This window comes from Diuraphis noxia, unplaced genomic scaffold, assembly GCF_037042655.1.
Source record: "Diuraphis noxia isolate RWA-SAM2 unplaced genomic scaffold, SU_Dnox_SAM2 contig0005, whole genome shotgun sequence".
In the NCBI taxonomy this organism is placed as follows: Eukaryota; Metazoa; Arthropoda; class Insecta; order Hemiptera; family Aphididae; genus Diuraphis; species Diuraphis noxia.
The window spans coordinates 38,883,736-38,899,036 of NW_028301715.1; the positions used below are offsets into that span (position 1 = coordinate 38,883,736).

Sequence of the window (15,301 nt, forward strand, 5' to 3'; positions counted from 1 at the left end):
AATAAATGAAAAAAAATTATATATAACAATTAAAATATATATTTACATGTTTCAGGTAAATGTAACGAAATAATTGTTTAAGTAAAATTTGAATACTAATTAAAACATTAATTTGAAACTTGTAAGTACAATCTTTAAAGAAAAAAAAACTTACAAAACCACCAAAATTATAATTTGTTTCAGGCTAACAAAAAAATAACCCAACAATTATATTACTTTAATAAACATTTAATTACACATTTTTATTAAATAAATAAAATACCATTAAAAACTAATCCATAATACTTTGGGTCATTTGTATAATACAAGACATAAAACTAACAAGTAATTTGTCATCTTAATACTGTTATAAAATAAAACATTTTTCTTAAGTAGAAAAAAAATACATCAACAATTTTACAAAATAAAAATTTGTATACAATAGTGTTTGTTTTAAGTAAATATCTCAAGTTTAAGATTAGTAGTACATGTATAATCTTATTTGGGACGGGAACGAGATTACAATTAAAAAAATATATCTCAACTTGTTCTAAGAGTTTAATTATCACTTGGAAGACTCAATTTCATTTGTTTTGGTTTGCTAATACTATAGAATCATTTAATACTTTTCTAAAAATGATAATAATTATAATTATAATAATAAAAAATAAAATAATAATAATAATAATTAAAAAAAAAAAAACAAATACCTAAAATTTAAATGTATTAATGAATTTGAAAAAAACTAATTTCGAAAAAATATATATTTATAATTTAACAAAATAAAAATAGAATATTTACAAGCAAAATTGCTGAAAAAAATAATATTGATATAAATATATGAATTGCACGTTTATTGCAAATGGGTATTAAATATGATTGCAATTCAATTATGAAATAGGTAACGGTTTAAGTCTAGTGGGGGACGATAGAAGTAGGCATTTCTTGGTCATATCAAAAGAGGTAGATCAAACTGGTTAATTCATGCAATTTAAGTATGTATATATTAAAACATTTTTTAAAATCATACATATTAACAAAAAAAAACTAAAAAATATAAACATGGGTAAAATTATTGTTAATAATATCAGTCAAGATTTATTATATGAGCATAAAACAATTATTAAGAACACTCAATAATTTTGTATATCTTTAATAAAAAACTACAATGAGGGGGTAAGGAGGTATTGTGATAGGATATGACCTTGAAAATTTTATAAACATAAATTTTATAAAAATTCAAATAAGTAGTAGCATGTGCCTAAAAGACATTTATAATTAAATTAAAACAAAAATACTGAGGGCAAAAATTGTCTTAATCGCTTTGGACATGTTGTGCTTTGACATGTGCCTGTACAACAGCTTGCGATTGTTCCTCATATTGGGTAGGGTGTTTTTTCTTAATATGTATGACCATGTTGCCCTTTTGGTGACATTTTTGTGGACAAAAGGGACAATGGAACATGGGTTCCTTACCACATTCTAACCGCCTATGCATAGCTAAGCCACGACTATATTTGTATCGTTTTCCACAAGTTGGACACACCCATCGTGCTTCTTCGGGTGATCGGTTTGACGAATTTCGTATTCGCTTACCACTAGAACCACTGCTAGGTGTTGTTCGTATAGTAATGGTACCAGGATCTAGGTGATGTGGAAATAAGCCAGGTATTTCTTCCGTATCTTGAGATAACCAATCTTTTGTATGCAAACCAGTGAATTTGTAGTATTCAGTAAGTATTAAACGTCTCTGGTAGTCGATCAATTCAGCTATAAATACATAGCAAAAATTATAATTAAAATTTATACAATAGATGTATCAATTACAGAACCCAAAACCTGGATTAAGTGATGGTAAGCTTGGAGAAGAAATTGAATCATTTAAATGTCCTTAAGAGATTTGAATAGAGGAAATTGAGTAAATGAAATATGTTAATCCAGCACCTACATTGTTTTATTTTGAATGAACACCGATTGAAGCATATTAATAATAAGCATACCCGCCTAATGAAATTATATTTGTTAGTTCAATAAAAGCTTACAAATTCACACCTTATGTGGATACTGTAAGGATGCAGTTTCCACAATAAAATGTATTGGAATTTGTATGTTTAATGTAAATCTATTATAATTATTTATTTTTTACAATTTAAAATGTTAGTTGGTTAGAATTATTTGTATATAGTTTTTTTTTTCTCAAAAAGCTCAAGAATCCAATATTTTTTGTCTGTTTTACACATAGTAAACGTTACCTGGAGTACTTTAATGTTAATGTTGAATACTTGCTATTCCTAGTATGAATACTTCAAAATTACATTTAATTTGTTGATTTCACATCTAGGTTTTAAATAATGCTTTATAATACTTAGCTTTTAAAGAATTAGTTAATATTTGTTCAATTATGCAATGTTTTCAAATAAATCAAACATCATTTATAATATTATATACAATTATCTAGTTAATAATACAACAATTTTATAATACTTTCGACATAAATAAAAATAATATTATATTACCTACTACAAAATAAAGATTTAAAATATTGAATTTGTAATACATTTTCCGTTCAATATATTAACAAAATTAATATTTTGATATATTTAATGTTATAGAAAATAAAATTTATTGTAAGTAAAATCAAGATGTCCAGTAATTTTTGATAATGTTGGTATATTATTTTCACATTTTATCAATCAAGTATTAATTCATCTTATTTAAAGAAAAATGTTACATCAATAAAAAAAATACCAAAACACAACATAATGTGTTAAATATATTTATGAAATAATTACTGCAAAACATATTTTTAATGTATTATAATTATTTAGATACATATACTCGTAAGGTTTTCCATATTATATACATTCTAGGTATTAAAATATTATCCTAAGCATATTTACTTCATAGAAATATAATATTTAAGTATATTTTATCTTATCAAATAATATATGAATCACAAATTTATTAATTGATAATTCTGTTAAGTTTATTCAAAATAATATGATTGTAAACCATAACACAAATTAATATTTCGCAATACTTATAAAAATATAAGTGCACTATCGGGTTTTTTCAATACAGGTACTTATTTTTTTAAATTAATTGAATATTTGCATCATAAATATGTATATGTTTTTTTTTTTTATTGGGATGAAATTATATTTATTTGTTTTGGATAATATATAATTACTTCTTGTAATATAGTTCTACTTACAAACAAATTCATTTTATATTTATGTTTGGATGTATAAAATAATAATAATAATTTATTTTCATAATAAGGCTAATCACTAACCATTATCAGTTTTAAAAATATAAAACCAAATGTAAATCAGATCATAAAATATACATAAAATAAAAACTTACTCCTTTAAAATAATCATTATTCTTGTATCTGTGCTGTTTTATTCAACAAATTAATTAATACTCATCAGTATATGACAATCTGTAAAAAAATATTATTATATTATTTTAAATCAATATTAATATACATAATCATATAATAAAACTATTTATTTATTTTACAAACCTACAAAGGGTAGATACAAATTTCATACATTTTAGTGTAGAAAGCATTTAAATTAAGGTTGCAATGATTCTGAAGCAATAAACAGTGAATACTTTACATCAAAATATATTAAACATAATATAATTGTGTATTATTTTGTACACTTTTACCTAAAATTATCATGTTTAATATTAAATAATTTATTGTTATTATGATAACTGTATACAATACTGTTGTGCTTATTTCATAATATTTAAGACTGATTCAAAAATCAAACATATTGTGGTAAAATTACTTATTATGGCTATGGCACAGTAAAAATAAGCTTCAGCAATAAGAGCTCATTTGTAAAAATTAAACAATTTTCCATGGTTAACCTTCCTTAAAATAAAGTTTAGTACCTATTACAATTCAAAGCTTTTGTATGATGGGGAGGAGATGAATCCATGGTTTCACTGCAATGTTACATTTTAGGAAATAACCAAAGTCATAACTGTATTTTAGAAAATAAATAATAGGTGAGAGTATCTTATAGATTTAAGAGTTGAAGGCATTTTTGTAATATCATCCTTTATGTACATTGTGTAACAGTATTGTACTTTTAATAGTAATTCAGTAATACCTAGGTACAAATGAATTACATACATCATACTAGCTTATAGCTATATTTTAAGTTTTTTTGGTAAAAATAATTCTTGTAATAGGTAGGTAAAATAATTATCAACAAATGCAATAATGCATAAATTGAATGTATTTAAAACAATAATATGGCTACAATTAATACCTATAATTCCCATGATAATTTAAATGTATGTTGGTATCTTCTTTATTTTATTGTATTTAAATTTCACCAACAATAGCCAACAAATAGTTAACCTAATCATTAAGTCTGACTAATAGAAAGTGGTTAATGGCGATAACATAAAGTTCACCAAAGAAAATCTTAATTGCAGCGGCGGACTGGACAGGTTCAACAAGACGGAGATCGCCGACAGGACCCCTTAAAATTTATTGAACAAATATGTTCAAGACCCCACGTCTTCCTAATCATACTTGAATAGAGAGGCCTTTATTTAATTAGACAACCGTATAATCTGTTCTCAGGCCGTTACTGCTTAATAAGAGAAAATTATTTTTAGTAAATTAACAACGAGGAGTATTGATAAAAGTAGTGTGAGCATGACTTATATAGTCCAATAAAACTGAAATGTCATACTATTAGCCATCAAGCAGTTAATGAATAATAAATGGTATTGAATATAGCTCGAACAGCTTGAGAAATGATAAGAAGAATTTTTGCCAACATGATCGTACTAAGTTACTAATCCATAGGACATCAACGAGAATATTGAAAATCAAAATGATATATTGCATTATCACATTCCAACGAATCGAGTAGTGATTCAGTCATGTCGATCATTAAGCAAAGCTGCTTAACTGTAAATATAAAATGAGTGAAATTGAGTTTTGTTTACCTGGTGTTAAATTGACGGCGAGATGATAATTACTTGTTGTACTGATGTAAATGTTTTCTGCTGACCAACCTCCTCGGAAAACGCCATTTACCTCTGTCGACCAGAACTCGCGGCTATATGAGCAGACCAGGAAACGCAAACGGGTACGGTTAGCGGAGTTCCGAATTACCGTCTTATTAATGTTTATTGTTGTTGTTGTTAAAAGTCATCGTCGTCGTCGGCCACATCATTTTTCGGTCATTTTCGCCCCCGCCGAATCGATGACGAAGTTGGTGCTCATCGCCGTTTTCGGTCACCGTCTTCCGTACGTTTGTTTGTTTACACGTCGTGTGCGTGTCGAGTTGCGTGCGTGCGTGCGTGCGTGCGCCTTTTCCTGCCATTAGTTCCGGTTCCGTAAATATTTTCGTGTATCGGCCACCGTCGCCGTCGTCGTCGTTGTCGAGCGGCGGCCGGTGGCAGTGAAGGCGGCCGCAGTGGTGGTGGTTGACCAAAGACCGCAAACGGAGGGGGAGAGAACCCCCCCGCGAAAAATTTTATCGACCGTCGACGGAAAAAATTCACTCTCCTTATCAACAACAACAATTGAACAACACGCGAAAACGGAAAAATCAATAAAGGGCTGTCGCCTCGTTGACGACGACGACGACGACGAGGTGCCCCCCCTCCCCCACACACGCGCGATCGTGAAAACACAGGCACTTACGGCCCTCGGCGGTGTAGCCGCCGCCGCGCCGACGTCGTCGGTCGTACACATACGCGGTAGTCGTGGTCGCCGTAAAACCACGCACACGCATTTTGAGTTCGAAGAAATCGGTGAGTGAAGCAATAAAAAAAAATCCGAAACGGAATTACGGTAAAAAAAAATTAGTAAAAAACACTCGCACACGCACACGGACGGACGGTCTTATCACGCTCAGATAATAATATTGTATTGGGTTCGCCGGACGGAACTTACACACAATATACCGATAGTACCGTTTTACATATTATTATTATTTATTATTATTATTATTATATAAAATAATGTTATTTTTGTTGTTGTTGTTGTTTTTGTCGTCGTAGTCGATGTTGTTGATATCGTTCCCGAGTACGATAATAATAGTAAATTCTGTGTTTAATTATTCATGAAGTACGCATGAAACGGCGGCAAATCACGGGCTTACTGTAACGGGTGTGACAAAACGGCGAACACAATTAATTAATATTTAATTATATGAATTAAATATAATATATCAATATCGTAGTTAAGTCGACGCCGAACGCTACGGCGGCGGCGGTGACGATCAGCCGACGACGGCACGCGCGCGTTTATTGAGACTGTTGGCGTGTAGTTGTCGGTGTCGCGCGGCGGTAAAAAAAATACGGAGTGGTAAAAAAACAATAATAATAATAATAACCGAGGCACTAGCGCGGCGAAGGGGGAAAATTCTGATCGATGGGTCGTTGTTGTGGTGGGTAAAAAATTCACTGTGCCAACACGGGAAAAAAAAATAAATTTCATTCACCGCGACCGTGGCTTGTAAGGCAGCTAAGTAGTCGCCGTCGTATATTATTATTATATTTTTTTTTTATTTATTCCTCCGCGGCCCCCCCCCGACGCACCGCTTTTCATTGGCGATACGCTGGGGGAGTAGTGGCGGTAAGCACAGGTGCGCCAGTGCAGGCGCAGGTGTGGACGTGACACTGACGGAAATTACCGTGCAACGGCCGCGGCAACACGGTAAATACCGTGTGCGCGTCTATCTACATGCCTACAATATTATTTTTGTATATTACCCGTTTTTTCCGTCATTCTTTTCGGCGGCGCGTCAGTGGTTATTAGATTTTTGTATTCGTTTTTTCGGCTCTCTCTCTCGACCCTCTCAACCACCCCCCCCCTCCTCACCATCAGACCAATGCAAGTACACACACTCACACGCTTTCCGTAACCCGTTCTTTCTCGCTCGTTCCCTCCACCTCTGTCTACCGTAAACGACCGTTTCTCGACGTTTTTTCTCGCTCGCTCGCCCGCCACGGCTACCACCACCGGACACGCGGTCGACCGTGTTAATATTCCACCGCCGTGGGAACCGTTGGCCGGACGAAAAAACAAGCCGTTCTACGACGTTTCTCTCTTTCTTGTTATTCTATCTTTCTTCTTCTTCTTATTATTATTATTTTGTTTTAATTACACGATTTACACACTTACTTTCAAATCGATTTCGATTGAAAATACTATGATTTTCGTTTCACCCGTTTGTATATTTTAATTCACCAACTAACACTTGAATTTTATACCTATTATTAAAATAAATAAATTATAGCTAGCTGCTCATTTTTTACACATTATATAATATATATATATATATATATATTAATATTATTCATATATTGGTAAAAAATATTTTCGTTTTTAATACGAATAACAGCAAAGGGAAATAAAATCGTTCTCATTGTAGGTCATTGTACTACTTGCAAGTTGTTTATATAGTCCTGCAGCAGTGATATATAATAATATATAAGTGTGTAAAATTGTAAAATATTGGATATAAAAAAAAAAATATAGTAGTAAAAGCAATGGGTTTGGGTTAGGTGACTTCTCGTTGCAGATAGGTATATATAATGATATGTTAAAATATTATTGTATTTGTAATAATACTCACTACCAGTAAGTATTGATTTTAATTTTTTCAGGTGAAAATTTAATTTATATGGATTCATTCAATTTTAGATAACACTGTTTCATTGACAATATTTTTTAAACATTGGTAGTTTTAAGTTTATGAGGTTCTTTTTCATGTTTTAAAATAATATATCTTTTTATTCTACTTATTGATAATATATAATATATAAAATACAGATATATAACATATATTACCTATACAAGACTACAAATTACAAACACGATTTATTACAGTAGTCTGAACATGATCTACTGAAATGATGGAAAAATATGTCTTAGTTTTATTTTTATTTTTAATTAGAGGTGCACCATTAGTTACTACCGAAAACAATAATAAATTTATCCTTGTCAGTTGTCTTTAGATCACTAGTAATTTTGAACCAATTAATTTAATCACCCTGATAATATTATGTGTAATGTGTTGGTAGTTTTTAATTTTCATTAATTTTATATGGGCTGTTTATATAGCCGTATATGGTATATACGAAGGCCAAATATTTAAAGTTATATTCAAAAATAGCACAATTAAAATTATTTATCTTTATTATTTCTTTAATTAGTTAAAATTTTATTTTTTACTAAATCTGTTAAATAAATTGAATATTTTTAAGCTACAACAGTAGGTTACACACTTACACTACACTGGTGATAGAAAACCTGTAAAGCGAAAACTAACAATTATCATTAAAATTATAATATTGAAATCTAGTGTTATAACTTATTTTTGTTCATTATTTAAATGAAACCATTTTTATAATAACTATTGTTTATTTCCATTTTAATATTTTGGTAGGAATTAGGTATTAGGTATAGTTACCTAATTGTCTTAAAGGATAAAATCAAAAAAATTACGAATTAAGGAATTTGAGTAGCAACTCAAGAACTATAATGGCTATAACAATTAAGAAAAACAAAATTACTTTTTGTAGAATTTTTGTAGAAAAGTATGTTTATAAGCTTAACAAGTTGAAAGTAAAGATTAGTTTACTGACAAATTAAAATATACCACATAAAGGAATATTTATGTAGCTCACGCAGGATATTTAATACTATATGACATAAATGGTATTACATATGTGTGTGTGCGTGTGTAAATTAGTCTAAAATAAAATAATAATATGTTGGCATATTCGTTTTGTATAGGACGTATGAGTATACCGCTGTCGTGACCGTGGCCTACTCGTTATCTTTATGTATTATATTACTTGCCTATAATGATATTATCTTAGAATTTTTTTAATTTTTAATGGATTGATAAATTTATTTCTGCACTAAATAATAATTTTCATAGTTAAGCATGCGTATGTAGTAGATAATAACATATAACCCTATTCTTAAAAATGTTATATACATTACATTATTACAATTAACACGTTTTGCCGAGTTCCGCATTGTAGATTTGTTATTGTTGCCTTGTTGGTTATATTATTATGTAAAACAATTTTTAATGTAAACGTTAGTATAATTATTTTATAAATTACTATCAAGTTTAAACAGGTATTGTTTAAAAAATTATGTTAAGTGAAAGAAACACCACTTTAAGTTGACGAAAAAAAATGAAGATAAACAAAATTTGTAAAACTGATACCATTATACCAAACACATTTTTTATATTTGGTTTCAATTTCATTTTTTTTTTGCAATCGTTATTTTTGTTTTTTGTGCTTTACTAAAATGATGGAAATATTGTGAGGAAAAAATATAATATTCTCCTCGCCGGATATAAGTACTAAAGTAATTTATTGTAGCGGTGCAAAGTATAAGCAAATATAAATGCATTATAGATATATTTTATAATACACATTTATTTCTTTAATAACTATGATATGCATACATTATTTAGGAACTCATCTCGTATATAGGATTATAGGCGCAAATAATGATAATACTATAATAGACTATAATATTAATACTATTATATTACCATAGGTTATTAGTTATTACTTATTAACTATAATATATTAATATCTATAAGCATGATGCATCTTAATCTATTATACAATATACTTTCGTAGGAAATTTGTCAGTGTCACTGAAGCTAAATTAAACAAAACCGGTCCTTATCAATTTATCATTATTCGCATTTCACACTAGTTTCATTCACAAAAACGATATAACCATACAGATATGAGTACCCGTGTAGGACTGTGCATGTGTGCAATGTGCACTGCATGCCGTCTATCAAGAAGTGTAATGTGTGTGAAGGCGAATAGTACAATTCAGAAAGTTGGCTTCATAAAAAAAATCTGGTTAAAATTGCATAGTTTATATGAATATAATATAGTGCGAACCACCTATGATTTTTAAAATATTTTGCATTGTTATTATAAATTTTAACTCTTTTTATTTTATTTTTGGAATTCTATATAGTGTATCTAATATTTAATTTAACTTAATTTTAGATCCTGAGTAGAGCGATGAGGAATGTATTGATTTTACCATGTGTTTTTTTTTTAAATTTTAATTTCTTTCATCACGTTTTGGGGCAGGTGCTTCGATTTTTGACTTCAGTAATTTGTTCGATCAGAAAGTGAATGTAGTTGGTACTTTGAACAGCTAAAGTGTCACTAATGAGTAATGGGTGGCTTCTTTAATCATGTCTTTCTCGCCTGTTGTGTTACTTTTCTCACATATGCTTATTGTGCTAAATTGTACAGATTGCATATTACATGATAAAAAAAAAAATAGTACTTTTGGGAGGGGGGTCAAAAGTAAAAATTCTCAATATTTTTCTAAATAATCCGAATAAACAAAATAAAAATTAAGGGAAAAACGTGAAATTTCACGCACAATCAATTTTCGAACAAATCGATTTTTGGTTTTTGATGTAACTTTAAAACAAATGACCATAGATACATGAAATTTTCATCGCATGGTTATATAAGTATATTCTATCCACCATGGCACCATGAAATTTACAAAAAAATTTTATCGATAAAAATGTATTTGTTGTGTAGAAAAGCTTGTAAAATTAATACAAGGCTCCTAACATATTATTGTTATAATAGCAGTTGAAAAATAAAATAAATTCATGGTCAAAATTTTTTCTTATAAGCATTCAAAGTGAATTTTGACAAAATACGTAAAAATCACAAATTATTTTAAGCTAGAAATTCATAAAAAATTTTCTTTTTAAATCTAAGATTTGAAAATGTAATACAAGGCTCTTAACATATTTTTACAATAGCAGAGCAAAAATACATAGTTACAATTTATTTTACAAGCATTTAAAAGTTTGAACTTTGACAACATACGTAAAAATCATGGAAATTAACAGATTATTTTAAGCAAGAAATTCATAAAAATAATTTCTTTTTATATCTAAGATTTGAAAATTTTTAATTATTTATAATATATCCTAGACAGATAAACCGTCTCCGCTCAAAATCGTTTTTCGTATACAATGATATAATATTATTGGATTCAAATTTAATTCCATCCATTACAAGTAACCCACTTGTAATCTACTGTACAGCAGAGACTCAGGCCCGGATTAAGGCGTAGGCAGTGTAGGCTTCAGTCTATACACAATCACAGATTTAGGGGCACGGGCATCACATATACTATCCTGATGTCATTTTAAATTTTTATTTAAATATATCGGAAATTTGAAATAGTAATAATCAATCATAGATAATATGGTTATAATATTAATATTATTAATATTAATATCTATGTAATCAATAATTAAAAAAAGAAAAGTATAAATTAATGGTTCGTTATTTTTTATAATATTTTTTATATATTATTTTATATTTTTATAAATCTAAAATATATTTTATATTAGTTTAATTTTATGTTTTTACTTGTTTTCACATATTATATATTTATATACATGTACATATTGTGGCTAATAAACCTAAAATAATATTTTATTATTTAATCAAGTATCGAGTAGAGAAATGTATACAATATTTTTTTTAAATAGGGGCACCAAATTTTGTACAGCCTATGGGCACTGTAGATCTTAATCCGGGCCTGACTGCAGAGTGATATCCACGACTTACCCGCTTTTTTAATTATATATTTTTAATAATTGATAATTATACACCTCTTGTCCTTTTTTGTAATAAAAATGATTTTTAAGACAATTATTTTGATTGTATTTGTATGTAAATGTGGTATTTGTAAAGCAATCTACTTTTAAAATGAAAAATAAAATTATTGCACTTATTAATATTGTTTGACATTAATACATTATTATGAAGTACGTTTATGGTATAGTCATACTGTCATAGGTATTGGTGTATTAAATAGGAATAACTCACAACTTTGTACAATATTACTATAACTATAAATATATTTATATTGTATATAATATATATATATATATATATATATATACGAAAACTAGTTACAATTTACTCACTTCCCTACAATACTCAGTATAGTCAGTACCCAAAGCTATATATTATACATAATATATATTTTAGAATTCTGCCTGCGGGAGATTGACGATTCGAATATCCGATAGTCTATACTCTATACTGTCTATAGTTTCATGTAATCATATGTCCCTTAAACATAATTAAAAAACTTGTATTGTCGTATTGGGTGCTGAGTAATATGTATAGATTAATTATACTGTTGTGTACCCTGTTTTCGAGGACACGTGGTAGGTATATAAACTTAAATATAATAAATGTTATTTTATATTTTTTATTTAAGTCTAATTATGTATTTATTGTCCATTTAGTATATTATATATTCATATCTATAGACACTAAAGTAAATAATCAATATTATGTTCTTGATGAGCATATAATAATTATTCATTATACTTTTATAAATCATAATATAAGTATATTGAATTATTTTCTTACTACGATAATGTTCATGGCAAAAATCGTCGTATCTATAACTCATTAATATTATAAGATCATTTAATAAGTAGACATAAAGTAAATACTTAGAAAGTCACTTAAAAGTCTTACTTTTCAAAATATTCATCACCGCTCGTCCAAATTCTACCGAACCCTAATAGTCGGTGAATTTGCTGTTGATAAAGCTATCATAACCATCAGTGCCTATATATTAGCTTGCCTCTATATAGGTTTGAAATCACCTCAAGTCCTAACCTAACCTTATTGAAACCTGGTATATTATAGAGAATACGGAGAGCTATAACTTATAACGAATGAGAACAAGTTCATCTATTGCTTCTTTACTCTCGACAGGAAATATGCCAGATACTTTCTCGATATTCAACCTTTATTTCAATATCCCGATATATAATAAAAATATATAATATATATATATATAAGTTACCTTGGTATTCACATCGACTTTCATCTTACCTGATGGCGGCTGGCTGCTTCAGATTAAAAGTAAAGTTCAACCACAAAATGCAAATGCATGTAGGTTGGATATATACGAATAACCATCTTTTGACAAAAAATCTCCACAGGGAGGTTCATTCTGTATTTTCTGTGTGATTTAATAATATAATGTCAATTAAGTTTATTGTTCTACTAATATAATAGATTGCATAATAAAAAATTATCTTTAAAGAAAATTAAGCTTATAGGTAGCTATAATATTATAGATTAATAACTAATATAAGTAAGCAATATTTTTACAGATTTAAGTAGGTGTGATAAAATGTAATGTCCTTATTAAAGACAATATCTTGTAAAACGAATTTCGAATTCATAATATATAATACCTATATAATATGTACATTATATTTTATGATTTATATTAATTAATATATTTAAATATACGCAAACGAGTACGAAATTTGTTTTGTTTATATATAAACGAAAAATACTACTTTAAATTTAATAATAATACATATATTAATATTACTTTAAACATTTTGTTTTTACTATGTAATGATAAGGACAGCATAATATGCACGCTCCCCTGTGGCTCACCCATATAAATGTAATATAAGCACAGCATAACCCAACGTATGAAGGACGTCCGCTTTTTCTTATACTTACCAACTCCTTAAACATTAAGACACGTAGCCTATATGGACTTAATACGTAAGTCCCTACTTAGTATTATTTCATATGCTATGCTAATATAAGTATTTAAACTACATGGCTATTCATCATTGGCTACATATATTACTAATAACTAAATAAGTAATAATAATTGTACTAGAATAATAGTAGAATATATGTTCTGATTAAAAATATGTACAAAATATTCTAAATAAGTTAAAGGATGAAGAGAATACAGGTAATAAAAATTTTGAATTCTGTAATAGTCAAATTTATATTTTAATACATATGTATATATATATATAAAATATTCTATTTGATAGTTTTTGAATAGTTATGTTAACTAATAACTACTAAAGGTAATCAAAAATCTTAGTAATATTACATATTAATAATATATATTCAATGGATACTTAATTAACCTGCATTTAAAAATTTCCACATAAATCTGCATTTATTTTGAAGAATCCAAGCACTTTCAATTGTATAGATATTGAAACAGCTAATAAAAATTGGGAGACCCAAATCAAGAAATCTCAGAACACTTTTTCTGACTTATAATTCTGAATCAGGTATTTTAGTCGTATGCGATATCTATGCATTTAATGTATACCGGTATTATATATAGTGATATAGTGATATAACATTATAACAGGCCTTATTCGCAAATAGTGACTGCTGGTAAACAACCGAGAATGGTTATTGTAATACGATAATATTACAATAACTAAAGAGGAATTTGTATTATTTTAATTAATGTTAATTATAATCGCCAATTTGTGAACTAAAAACAGTACATACAATAAAATAAGTATACCTACAGGTAATGAACCTATATTTACTTCTAATACACATGCGATGATGTAAGCCTGCAGTTTATTTAAATATTTTTACGTAAGTGGATATAAATATTTAAAATGTTCTTTTTATAGAATGCAGTTTATTATTTAGGCTTTATATTATGATTTATAATAATAGTTAATATTTCATTACCTAGCATATAACATTACCGACATCGACACTACTATATTGACTATATTATATAACTAAAAATTTAATTGTGTCTTACTGATTATACTAATATCAATATTATGCTGTATAAAACAACCATACATAATATCACTTAATAATAAAATAAAATATTTTAATTTTAAGTTAATCCATTTTCCGCTCCGTCATTAAATTTTTACAGCACAACAAAGCAGATTTCCATACCTATCAGTTAAAAGAAGATAGAGCCTATCGTGTAGTACTCAGAAATCTACATCACCATCACACCACCCCTATAGAAATAAAAAACGAGCTAATCTCTCGTGGACATACTCCCAGAAATATCACTAATGTTCTTCGACGTAACTCAAAACTGCCTCTAGGTACCTATGTTCTTCATAGATTTAGAGCCTGCCCTCAACAACAAAGACGTATTTGAAACCAAATTTTTACACTACACAAAAATCAAAATCGAAGAACCTCGTCCTAATAAACAAACAATACATTGCCTTCGCTGACAAGGTTTTGGCCACACTAAGGCATACTGTAATCATCCCCCAAAATGTGTCCGCTGTGGAGAAAAATCACCTATCAACAGTCTGTCAAAAATGTGCCCTTTGTGGAGGAAGCCATCCAGCAAACTATCGAGGATGTCCTATACATAAAGAATTTCAATCAAAAAAAACTTTTGATAACCGTAAAAATGTACCCCACCCCACAATTGATGTAAAACGGG

At 28.4% G+C, this 15,301-nt stretch overlaps 2 protein-coding genes across 52 annotated transcripts in view; one reads left to right on the plus strand and one right to left on the minus strand.

Moving 5' to 3' along the window:
* Nucleotides 1–15,301, plus strand: part of LOC107162837 (uncharacterized) — a 154,858-nt gene that overhangs the window by 15,741 nt on the left and 123,816 nt on the right. The gene's annotated exons all lie outside the window — the stretch shown is intronic.
* LOC149055298 (longitudinals lacking protein-like) lies at nucleotides 208–6,380 on the minus strand. Of its 2 annotated transcripts, none has more exons than XM_089228860.1 (3): nucleotides 4,963–6,289; nucleotides 3,346–3,424; nucleotides 208–1,749 (listed from the first exon to the last, which is right to left on the minus strand). In XM_089228860.1, exon 3 carries the CDS (start codon nucleotides 1,475–1,477, stop codon nucleotides 1,295–1,297), a length of 183 nt encoding a protein of 60 aa, XP_089084986.1. In that variant the 5' UTR covers nucleotides 1,478–1,749; nucleotides 3,346–3,424; nucleotides 4,963–6,289; the 3' UTR covers nucleotides 208–1,294. The 2 variants fall into 2 exon arrangements, with proteins under 2 accessions (XP_089084986.1, XP_089084985.1); XM_089228859.1 differs by having other exon boundaries at nucleotides 1,608–1,749; nucleotides 4,963–6,380.

Bases quoted from the DNA above. Each gene is read 5' to 3' on its own strand.
- LOC149055298 (XM_089228859.1), bottom strand. From the start codon at position 5,342: ATGGCAGGAAAAGGCGCACGCACGCACGCACGCACGCAACTCGACACG.